Raw genomic sequence first — 12,201 nt, 5'->3', positions numbered from 1 at the left:
ACAGGAGGCTGAGAAAATAAAGTAGGAGGTCTTATGTCAGAGAGCATTTCTGTGAAAGATTCAGGGAAAGAGTCTTTCGTTGCCCCTCAGACAGGGTGATTCTGTCAAGCAGAAGCTAATGCTGACTGCAGATCTGTGCCTGCGTCTGTATCTGTCAGCAGAAGAGTATCGAGGAGTGACCACCGTGGATCTGATGAAAAGGGAAGGCAGCAGCCTTGGCCTCACCATCTCCGGAGGGTCTGATAAGGATGGCAAGCCCAGAGTGTCAAACCTACGGCCAGGTGGGCTAGCTGCCAGGTGAGATCTCTGCTCCGTGATGCATTTAAAACCTGGCAACCACACCAAGCTGCCCGGACTTATTATTCTGCCCCCTGACAACGTGCGCATGTTGCAAAGCTGCACCGTCTCACTAACTGCAGGGCTGTAGGCAATGTGTTAGATCAGCTTGACCCAGAGTGACACCCCAACAGGATCAATGGAGCTATGTCCAAGAGCAGATTTAAATTTTATCTCTATTTCTGATCAGTTCATGCTTGATTTGCTGTACTGTGGTGATAACTCAATATAAATGTTTTGTGAGCGTGCTTTTTGTGCTCAAAGATTGTTTAATTAAGATAAAGCTAATTTTCCCCAACATCAGCCATGTGATAAGAAAATTCATTGGTATACTCACATTTCATGATGATTAAGCAGCATGTGACCACAGTGAAACACACACACACAGAGATTTGTGAGAATGACACAGCCCCTCTGAAAATGTCTTGGCCAAATATGCCATCACTCGTCAAATCCAAGGAGGTTTTAAACGCAGACACAGTGCTAATTCTTCCGAGCAGCTTGTTTTCCATCAGCCGAGTTCATGCTTGTGTGGAAGTGCTAGTTAATTTACTTGGTGGAGAGACACACAGGCAGACAGGAGAGCGACAGGCAAAGACATAGTGTGACGAGACTGGACCAGGCGACAGGCCGTTCAGCTCTGCCGGTTGAGACATCTCTCTTACTGCTGTCAGTGCTGATTGTCAGTAGCCTAAAGGTGAGAAGGGCAAGCAGGGCAGAACATCTATTTAATTAATTAGCTCTCTGATGAGCCTCGTGTTGACTCAGAATGTCACATGTCAGACACCATGTACAATCATCTCTGTCAGTGTGTGAAGACGTGAGGCTTTCAGCCAACCTGCTCCAGCATCCACTCTCCTTTTTGCACAGGTGGCTCACTATGTTAGTCGGCTTACTGCTGATGCACGTCGGATCCAATTATCATAACCGTTTCAACAAAAACAGAAAACCAACTATGATTATTTCTGTGAAGTTTATTTCTCACTTTTATTTGTTTGTTTTTCACAAAGGGATGATGCACTGAAAGCCACTCAGAATGGTAAATGGCCTGTATTTATATAGCGCTTTACTAGTCCCTAAGGACCCCAAAGCGCTTTACATATCCAGTCATCCACCCATTCACACACACATTCACACACTGGTGATGGCAAGCTACATTGTAGCCACAGGCGCCCTGGGGCGCACTGACAGAGGCGAGGCTGCCGGACACTGGCGCCACCGGGCCCTCTGACCACCACCAGTAGGCAACGGGTGAAGTGTCTTGCCCAAGGACACAACGACCGAGACTGTCCAAGCCGGGGCTTGAACCGGCAACCTTCCAATTACAAGGCGAACTCCCAACTCTTGAGCCACAATCGCCCCAAGAACCTTATTTCACCTCGCTGATTACAAATCGCTCAGGGTGAGGGCTGTAGTGAGTTATAAATCCAAAGCAATGAGCTCCCCCCAATATTCTGATAATTCTCATTTTGAAGCTTTCACAGCTTTCTCTTACATTAAACATATTTGTACCTTTCACCTCACGTATTAAGTAACACAGTAATGCAGCCAAAAGCTGATATTGCACATTAGTGGTGCAAATTTTTAAACTTTGGTAACAAACGTGGATTGACTCAGAACAGCTGCCTGCTTTGTCCACTTAGTAACTGAATGCCGATCCTAATCGTATGTCTTGTCTATGACTTTCCACAGGAGTGACCAGCTGAATGTAGGAGACTACATCAAGTCAGTGAATGGCATCAATCTGTCAAAGCTTCGTCACGATGAGATTATCAGCCTGCTGAAGAACATTGGGGAGCGAGTTGTGCTGGAAGTGGAGTATGAACTGCCTCCATTTGGTAGGTGGTGTGTCTGATTCACAGTTTTAGCAGATGGAAAGAGTTGTGTGAGATGACAGTATGAAAATGCTTATCATTAATGCAAATTATTTTTATTTTCAAATATTTGGTCTGCAGCCAAAAATCTAAAATGCAAGAACAGGAGAAAAATGTAGTTGCCTTTCAAAAGCATTCTTTATCCTGCTTATTATGAGTAAAACAGAGTATTTAGGTCAACACACAAAAACACGAAGAAGGTTTAAATTCAAAGGCTAGTTTGACAAGTTTTTAAATTCCTGAAAGGAAGGAAATGAATGATAATTGGCAAAAGTAAAGGAGAAAGATCTCTGGACATCCAAATGATGCAGGTCATGATGAGGACACTGCACTGCCAGAGGGCTCAGCCCTCACTTCCACACTCATCTGCACTGTGGCCTTTCTACATGTTTGGATCCAGACATCCTGACATCTTTTTAAAAGCAACCCACCAAATCAGCGCTTACTGAGAAAAAGTATTTCTGAACAGATGTTTAATGCTGATGCACGCGTGAAGCACAGCTGCTCTTAATGAATATTTCTGCTATATTAAAAGAACAGCCGTAACCTAAAACCTATCTGCCAAATCAGGCTCGGTTTGAACTTTCAGGATGAAAATCATCAAATCAATGCTTACTATGTTTCTACGGGAAGCTGACCTGGTCCTCAGGCAGTGCTCTGTTTGCAAACCAGAAGGTCAAACACATAAAGTTATTCACCTATTACCAAGTAATCAACTTTCTAAATTCAACATTTCAGGTTATACTGGAATCAAACTTTTGACAAACCTTTTGTACTGCTAGTATTTATTTAATCATTTTGTCAATTCTGCTTTACTCTTAGTCCAGAACCCCTCAGGAGTCATAACCAAAAGCATCGAGGTGTGTTTACACAAGGAGGGCAACAGTTTTGGTTTTGTCATGAGAGGTGGGTGCCTAGAATGTTTTTCTCTGTTTTTCCAGTCCTTTAATACATATAGTTTTCCATTGATCTGTGTGCTCTGATTTTCTTTTCTTCCTTTCTGATTTGGGTCAGGAGGCTTCCATGAAGACTGGCGCAGATCTCGTCCTCTGGTGGTGACCAGCGTCAGGCCTGGAGGTCCGGCTGATAGGTAAGGATAAGGACACAGATATGGACAAAGATAGATGTCTACTGGAAACAGTGTTTATATCTTTAGGCTATATGCATTACAAGTGTAGCCATTCATGTTTCTTGCCTGCATTTTATGTCTTGAGAATGCATGAGTGAGCTTTTCACATTACTCTACGAATGCATGAATGCATATATCTGTACTGTGTATGTGTCTTTCCTAATAGATGTGTTTTAATAATTTACTATTAAAACATTTGCTGTTCAGGTAGAATTTGATTTTTAGGCCTTAGAATAATGCACCTAAAATAATGTTGAAACGATTTTGTATGTGTGCGGCAGACTTTTTTGTTTCTTCCTCATTACCATATATTCAAGCCACTCTGTGAAACTGTGGCTTTGACACATACAGAGTATGTTATCTTCAAAGCAGAAAGGCCAGCGCTCATCCTGAGGCTAATGTAACATTGCACTTTTTTCCCACATGAAAACTGCGAGCACTAAACACTGGAGTGAACATAATTCACCGTCAAAGACTTAACGGTTGTTTATCTCATTTATCCTTCATCTCACCTGGGAGGAAACATTCATGTGGAACTGCTTAATCATCTACTGTGACTGGTGCACGATTGCTTGTAAAAGCATCTTATGCTGGTTGTTTATGTTTTGTTTTTTGTTCTTTGTTTATCCATCTGTGCTTCTCCAGAGAGGGCACTATTAAGGCTGGAGACCGTGTATTGAGCATAGATGGGATGCCTCTGAGCCGGGAGAGGCACGCTGACGCTTTGACCATGTTAATGCAGAGCGGCCAGGAAGCTCTGTTCCTGATTGAGTATGACGTCTCTGTCATGGGTGAGCACACACAAACACACACACAAACAGACACACACACACACAGGGAATATGTGGAGGCATATAGGGCAGCATTGCTCTGAGGGTAAATCATGTGGCCGTTTGGCTGTGTGGATCTGAGTGACTGTGTTGGAGACGGCCCGAGAGCACACTGGGAAAGGGGACACGATTGTTTCATGAAAATGTGTTTGTCTGTTCCCGAACAATGACTGCTAAAAAAAAAAAAATTTAAAACATGTTGCTTTTTTGTACCATTTTCTTTCTAAATAAAAGTTGGAGCAAAAGGGAGATATTATATTGCATGTCCCCTAATCCTTGGTGATGCTATTTAAGGAGAAAAGATGGGAAGTTTTCAAAGCAGTGTATTGATTATATTGATTGTACTGATAGTATCAGTCTGTCCCAGTTATGTCCCTCTGCTATCCAACAACCCCAGTACCCTTAATAATCTGTTCACCTGCCCAAATGATATCAAATGCTGATATCAAAGCACACACTAAAAGCTGTTATAGCACAATGTTTCCCCCATAAAATAATCATTATTAGTTATTACTTTTTGTCTTTTGTGTGTTTTAAACAAGGTTAATAAGCACTTCTGTGATTTAGTGTTTCTATTGAGTTGGAGTGTTCATAATGACAGCTTACATAAATAAGTTGAAGCAGCAGATATCAGGATATCCTGACAAAAAATCCTGGATTCTACATTTCCCACAATGCACGTCTTTCACTCTTGGTCACATGCCACAGTTAGTAATGGGTTTTAGTTGAGTCACCTTTATTACACCAGGATTATTTTTCTCAGACTTGCAAAAATGGAGCTTGTTCAAAGCCTGCGTACAGCCTGTGGTCGTGTTCATACGCTGACTTTAGTGTGTTCCCTCATGATATTGTGTCTTTAAGTGAGTTATGGTTGGACTATAATGCAATAAATGGTACATACCACCATTATTTTTAGAAGTTTGGAATTGCAGTTTTATTTTGTTAAGCTCAGTTTAAAACAATAATGGAGTTAAAAAGGAAAACAAACAACAAAAAAACACCAAACATAAGTCAGCCTGAGGACACAAAAAGAATCCAGCACAACTGATATTCTACCAAACATCCTCTTTGTTGGGTAAAAAGTAGAAAGCTATATCTCTAAGTTCAGTAACACACTGCATGACTACAAACCTAATTATAACCTCAATGTGATCATAGTGACTAATTCTCAAGATTGCACACTCTGAACTGCTCTATGCAAAACAGGGCAGGTCACCAAGGACAGCTGACACATATTCACACATATCCTGTGTGTGGAATCTAAGGATTCAGACCTGCTGGCTCCAGATTCGACCAGCCACAGGATTCACAATTACAAGAAAAATACATTTAGGAAACGAATAAAACACTAAGATCTAGAATACACTGGTTGTGCTTTTTAAAATTCATTAAAGTTCCTTATTTGAAACATTGCTTAACTTTAATTATGAGCAATAAGTGTCACAACATTTGTCCTGCAAAGAAGATGTCACTCAAGATATTTAACTTCTCTGTGTGGTTATCATCAAGACATGTGGAATAGAACTTGCCAAACAATATTAATGTCTAAATGCTTTGTTAACTAACAATAATGTCAATGTAAATTTTATTAATATTATTACAAGTGACCTCAGTGTGCTTCCCATATAAGGTAAAAACATTAAAAAATATATGGATCTCTACAATGTCTTAAGGTAAAAAGAACACAATTAAACTTTACAAGGAAAAACAGAACAAAACGCACAAACAGACACATGGTTATTAACTGTAAGCCTGTGACAACACAAAGATTTTGAGTCTGTTTTTGGATGTAGACACAGTTGTAATTGACCTCAGGTCAGTGGGCAACATGTTCCAGGAACTGGACCACAGCGACTGAAAGCACCCTCAGCACACTTAGATCTAATTCTGGGAACAGTTAAGAGATCTGCACCTGATGACCTGAGAGCTCTAGTTGGGTTATTTACACTGAGCAAGTCAGAGAGGTAGTAAAAGGCCAAAGCATTGGGAGCTTTTATGAACTAACAGAAGGACTTTAAAGGGAAGAATGTGTTAAACTGGCATCCGAGGAAGTGACTTCAATACTGGAGTTATATGTTCAAATGCTGCATTTTGGACAAGCAGAAGTTGCCACACTGATGATTTGGATAATCCGGCAAATACAGCACTGCAGTAGTCTAACCTGCTTGATATGGATGCATCCACCAATTTCTCAGAGTCCTGGTGACCTTATTAATATGATTATAAAAACTGAGGGAAAAAATATATTATTTCCAGCTTTTATCCTGTTTATAAACCTCTGCTTTTTAGAGGACAGCCAAAATCCTAGTGACTGAATGACAACAACAAAGAAAATAATGTGTGTATTTATAAAATGAACAAGTATGCCACAGCGACTAACATCTGTAAGACTAAAAAACTAAGCACAGTGAGTTCATCCATTACTGAGTCAGGTTCTTTAGATGCATTCATTAACTTGGTTGATATTTCTCATATCTGTCTATATGAATGGTTTCAGAGGCAGTGCAGCAAGCCTCAGGCCCTCTGCTGGTGGAGATAGTGAAAGGCCCCTCTGCCAGCCTGGGGATCAGCCTCGCCACGGCAGTCTACAGGAACAAACAAGTTATTATTATCGACAAGATAAAAGCAGCCAGTGTGGTGGAAAGGTGAAACTCACTTTTTAAACAAATAATAGTACTGAACAGACAGCTTCCTGATAGAAAACTTCCTCACACCATCCGCCTCTGTCTCACTTCTTTCAGGTGTGGAGCGCTGCATGTAAGTGACATCCTCCTGTCCATAGACGGGACCAGCACAGAGCACTGCTCTCTGATGGAAGCAGCACAGCTACTCGCCAGCACTTCTGACATTGTCAAACTGGAGATTCTTCCAGCAAGCCAGAGCAGACTTCCCATCAGGCCGTATGACACAGGTACATCCTGCAGGTGGCACGAAAAAAGCAGAGGAAGGCTCTTAAAGGTTATGGAGGAAAAGAGGACAGTAGTGACAGAGGAAGCTGTCTCAGATTAAAACAGGAGACAGGTTTTCTATGTCAGGACTGCAACAGGTGATGGACAGTGTTTCTTTTTAACGTATAAGTGCATTAGTTGCTTAGATCTATATCAAACAAGGCCAAAAACTTAGAAGATATTGAATTTTACAAAGAGGAAAATATTGAATCTCGACATCTAAAACAATAAAATCAGAATAAGCTTTTAAAGAAATTTCCAGCTGGCACACTTTAAGTTTCTGTGATCAAAAGAATTTATCACATGATTACTGTGGCTAAAGTCAGGCATGGTTTGCTCTTAGACTTCTAATGACTTTGATTAGAGCCCAGTCAATGAAACCCAGACAGGGAGATAAAGGTCAGCTTTAAGGTAATGTATGAAAATGAAACTTTCTAGGCCGGCAGACACAACTATTAAGTACCAGGAAGACAGGCAACTGATAAAGAAGAGGCAAGAACTTGTTTGGCAAAAGATCGAAAATAATCTTAGCGGCTGGTAAAAAAATCTGTGGTAAAAAGTGGACATGTAGCAACTGTGATGTTTCTAAATACAGTTTGAAGCCTTGAGTTTGGCATTTTGGCCATTGATAAAGTTGTTTTTTAATTTTTTGTTTTTACCTTGACTCTTTGGAAGTGAGCTAAAGATAAAACTAGATAAATGTGTTATATACCAGGTTGTAAATTTTTGCTGTATTTCTGCTGTAAAGCTGGGCTTTTTAAACATAAGAGTCTAAGGTAAGCAACAACAAAAAAGGAGCCAGACCAATGCCAAAACTACTCAAACAGCCACCGAGGCCTGGCTTAAAAAGCAGGCCATTCTCCGTAAGACTTAGTGGATGTGGATGAGTAGTGCATCAGTGCAATGCAATAAAAATGTTCAGTGCACATCAGTGCAAATGATTCACACAGAGAAATCTCAAATAAGCGACCTGTCCCTTAATCACCACAGCACTGTGTGGAAATCCAGTGGATCCAGGATGCAGTCCTCACCATTTGTATTCTGCGTATTCCCGACAGCTCTAAAGAGCCTCACTGCTTCCCTGCTTACTTCCTCCATCCACTCTGAATTAGTCCGTGTGTTTGTGTGTGCATACGGCCACAATCCCTCTGGCTTTGGGTACACACTCTGCCTCTTTGCATACCAACAAGCCTCACACAAATATACACACACACACACACACCCTTTCTCTGTCAGAGATCATGTTGCCACGTTCTGCAGGCTTATTTCTGGGTCAGCAGCTGCAGGGACTCCTTAACATGTAGCCATTGGAAGAATCACAAAGCAACAAAAGGGAAATGAGCCACAGTTATTTCACTTCTTTCTCTTCTTTTGCTTGGTCTGGTCTGCAGTGCTTTTCTTATATATATATTTTTTGGTTTCTTCTAATATGTTTTGAAAATATTTAATCGTCTAAACAGAGGAAAGAATTTGGATATTTTACTTTAAAGATACCTATGTCACACTGAAATGATTGAATTGATGAAAATGATTATATATTCTGCTTTATTCTACATATGAGATTATGTATGTATTCCATATCGTAATAAAGTGCAGAGTAAATGTAGCTTATCTTGCCACCACTAATGTTTATCACTACGGCGCAAATACATGTGACATGGATGAATACTGTCAAGGCTGAAATCCTTGAACTGTAATCAATACAGCATCTCAACTCAAATCACAGCAGGCTATCGCTTCCCTATAAATTTACGGACACATCTTATTAAATTTCAGTTCACTCATTTATCTGGTTTTGAAGGAGGCGTTGTGGTGTTACGATAGCACGCAGCTTTTTCACAGCTTCTTCCCCCTCCAGGATAAGACGTGATTATAAGATGCAATTTGTCTAATCTGCTCTGGGGATTTAAGAAGACTGATACGGCCACTAAGAAATTAGGCGTTAATGTTTCTTTCCACCAGTGTGGAATGAAAGCACCATCTCTTGGAGAGATTCCCCTAGGTGAGCTTAATATAAGCCAGCCGAGCCAGAGCTTTTCAGCTCTTTTGATTGAGTCAGATAGAAAGTAGTTTCCTGAAAAGGGCCAGAGGTTTTCCTTCATGTATTGTTCAACCAAATTCTCAGAGTATGGCAACATCTGAAGCGCAACTGTACTCATCCATGTTTCTAGCAAATCCTCATCTATGAGAGCAAGTCGTCAGAGATTAGACGCCTCCAGACGAAGCAGCAAAGATTACTGTCACGTGTAGCATTTTTTTGACACATTTAGCTGAGTTAATCTGTTTAAATAAAGTTAATTATTGAGGTGTGTGTCACACAGCAGGTCATCTGCTTCCCTTTGAATGCCTCATGAACACAGCTTGATTGACTACTCGGTGTTACATAGGCTCTGGCATCAGGGATAAGATGACTTTCAGCGTAAACAACAAGCTTAATTTCTTAACAGAAACACCCAAAAAAAGAGAAAAGAATTACAGCAGACCATATAGACTGACAATCAGATGCAGAGACAGGCACTCTACATTTACACCAATCAAGCTTTCAGCTGCACTCAATCAAGGTCAAGCCACATGCTTCCACAGCTAGCGTCACTTCCTTGCCATGTCCAGCAGTAGTCCGATTTCTCTTTTTGCACCTTTGGACTTTTTTGAAAATGAATGTAGAAGAATGATCTTCAACTTGAAATCATCCCTTTGGAAGCTTGCTACTAAGAGTAAGGATTTCATTTTAGATTGTAGATTGCTTCTCATAGAGCGGTGTGTTTCGAACTGATTTTCAGATGCTCAACAAAATACATTAAACCACAGGATTTAATCTAGCGTGCCATGACGAACACATTAAATATCAATTACTCTGCTCTGAATGATCCTTCCAGGCTCTGTGTGGTATGGTATAAATTTAGACATGGGAATGAAAGTGTGATTTCATGGGCAGAATTTTTAAAAATGTGGAAAACGGAGACGCGCCGCTGCTTCATTCATTCTGTCGGTGTGTTTTTCTCCTTGCTGCTTGCAGTAAAAGTGCAGAAAAGCAACCATCATCACTGGGACCAAAGCGGCAACTACTACCATCCCCCACATGCCAGCCACAGCAAGACATGGAGCAGCCCAAGCCACCCACACAACCAGCAGGACCACTGCAAATGTAAGTTATCACTTGTGACAGCACTGCTGCTGGCAAGACACCACAGCAGGAGCCCTTTCTTCAGCATGATTGTTAAATCTTTTTTCCAAGAGGTTTACCCCAACACTGGTTTCTTTCTTTTGTTGCATGTTCCAATGGTGCTGCTGTGGATGATGAATTTAGAGCTTACTGTACCAGCCTTTTGATACGTGTTTCCTTTCAGCTCTGGTGAGTGGTGGCTTCTCCCCTTCCTCCACAGCCACCTCAGGCTTCAGCAGCCAGGGTAGCAACACGCTACCCTGCCCCATCCTTCCCATCACTCCCACCAGCCCTCGGAGCTCCACCGGCAAGAGGAGGAACAGAAAGAAGGACCACAAGAGCTCATGTATAGCAAACCACCTTCTTTTTCCTCTTTCCCCTCCAAATTAAAGGCTTGGTTCAGTTCAAGTATTTTCTTATTTAAAACTGTTTTAATCAGGTTGTGCAGCTTTTTTTGGTTCCAGAAGCGCAAGATATACACCTTACCAATGAATTGGGTACAACTAAGCTAGTAATTTGTTGCAGGACTCTTAGATTACAGGGAGGGGGTTGTTGATTCAGCTCTATGGTCATTTGGGGGCAGCTGCTTGCTGTAAAGTGTCAAAATTAGTGTTTTGTTATTTGAGTGAACTGAGCTTTTAATATGCAAGCCACCTTTTTACTGTTTCACCCTGTTTGTGTGTGTGTGTGAACAGATTTGACTGATTGCTGACGTAAGCATGACTGACATAAACTCTGATTAAGTGACTCATTCCCTTCCCATTCCCATGTCATCTCTGTGGGCGCACGTCTTTTCCCCTTAACCTCCTCCCTGTCTCCCACAATCCCTTTCTTGCACTATTTGTCTGCCTCTGATGTGTCCCCTCCTTCCCTCCCTCCTCCTCCCACAGTATCTTTGGCATCGAGCTCTGTCGGCCCGGGGGGACAGGTTTTTCATGTGGAAACGAGCGAGGTCATCCTGAGGGGGGATCCACTCACAGGTTTTGGGATCCAGCTGCAGGGAGGTGTCTTTGCCACAGAAACCCTATCCGCTCCCCCGGTCATCCGCTTTATTGAGCCCGACAGCCCAGCTGAGAGGTAACGCAATGAGACGCCTAACAAGTAAACACACATCATGTAGGCAGTCACCTTGAACTAGAGTGCCTTATTGTTAATTATTCACAATGACCTGCCATTTGTGGGGGGAAGAAAGCCTGATATCTAAATGACAAAGAAATCACCCCTAAATTCTCCTATTCAATTTCTATACAGGATGCGTTGAGATTTTATATACTTCCCATCACTGACAGGATCAACAACAACTATGTGAATAGTTGGCAAACACCAAAAGCTGAGGCACAGGTTTCCATGGTCAATCGGCTCCTGTACTTTTGCCCATATAGTGTAATTTACAAGACAGATATTTGAGTTTTGAGCATCTTCTTGGCAAGGTTTGAAGTTACCAACAAGGTCATGTTGGAAGTATTACATGTCAGATTAAGTTTGCACATTTTTGGTTGGTTTGTTGGTTTTTTGTGTGAGATGTTTTGGAGATATTGCTGCATGCATTTCGCCCTTCCCTTGAATATAAAGGTAGTAACTGATCATTCCTGTGGTACTCTATCAGCAGCAATGTCTATTTCCAGAAGTCAAACCCACTCAAGTGAAAAATCCCATAAATCTCCACTTAAAAAAAGAGGCGTGTGGCCGGCCAAGATTACAGCGCTGCTGAGGGTTCAACCATTAATATTTACATTACATTACAGCTGTGTTCTGTATTGACCAAGACTCTGTGTTGCAGTCTAATTAACACGCAGCTCAGATGTGGCCAACTTGTAGTAGGCCTATCTATTGTTGTTGTGGTGCAAGATTAATGATGGTGTCTGCTGGCGGTGCAGGGCTGCCTCCCCTGGGTGTTGTAACATGATTAGTCCAGCAGCAG

The 12,201-nt window shown here is 41.6% G+C and overlaps 1 protein-coding gene across 6 annotated transcripts in view; it reads left to right on the top strand.

The window, feature by feature from the left end:
- The window catches only part of LOC146550913 (glutamate receptor-interacting protein 2-like), a 33,187-nt gene that overhangs the window by 6,211 nt on the left and 14,775 nt on the right, over window positions 1–12,201 (top strand). For 3 of the 6 annotated variants that reach the window (XR_014890144.1, XM_085259391.1, XM_085259394.1), the window contains exons 3-12: window positions 159–297; window positions 2,029–2,174; window positions 3,033–3,116; window positions 3,225–3,300; window positions 3,985–4,130; window positions 6,667–6,814; window positions 6,911–7,080; window positions 10,134–10,262; window positions 10,465–10,626; window positions 11,171–11,357. Coding sequence is in view for 5 of the 6 variants with exons in the window: in XM_085259391.1 (XP_085115517.1) it covers window positions 159–297; window positions 2,029–2,174; window positions 3,033–3,116; window positions 3,225–3,300; window positions 3,985–4,130; window positions 6,667–6,814; window positions 6,911–7,080; window positions 10,134–10,262; window positions 10,465–10,626; window positions 11,171–11,357 (1,387 nt within the window). In the remaining variant the exon portion in view is untranslated. The remainder of the gene's footprint in view (window positions 1–158; window positions 298–2,028; window positions 2,175–3,032; window positions 3,117–3,224; window positions 3,301–3,984; window positions 4,131–6,666; window positions 6,815–6,910; window positions 7,081–10,133; window positions 10,263–10,464; window positions 10,627–11,170; window positions 11,358–12,201) is intronic. The other 3 variants (XM_085259392.1, XM_085259395.1, XM_085259393.1) reach the window with 2 other exon arrangements.

Source organism: Mchenga conophoros, linkage group LG20 (assembly GCF_057382185.1).
Source record: "Mchenga conophoros isolate Kocher_MC1m ecotype Shallow Benthic linkage group LG20, M_conophoros_male_GT1.1, whole genome shotgun sequence".
Classification (NCBI taxonomy): Eukaryota; Metazoa; Chordata; class Actinopteri; order Cichliformes; family Cichlidae; genus Mchenga; species Mchenga conophoros.
The sequence above is the reverse complement of the archived record's forward strand: the minus strand, read 5'-3'. Positions and strand labels throughout refer to the sequence as shown.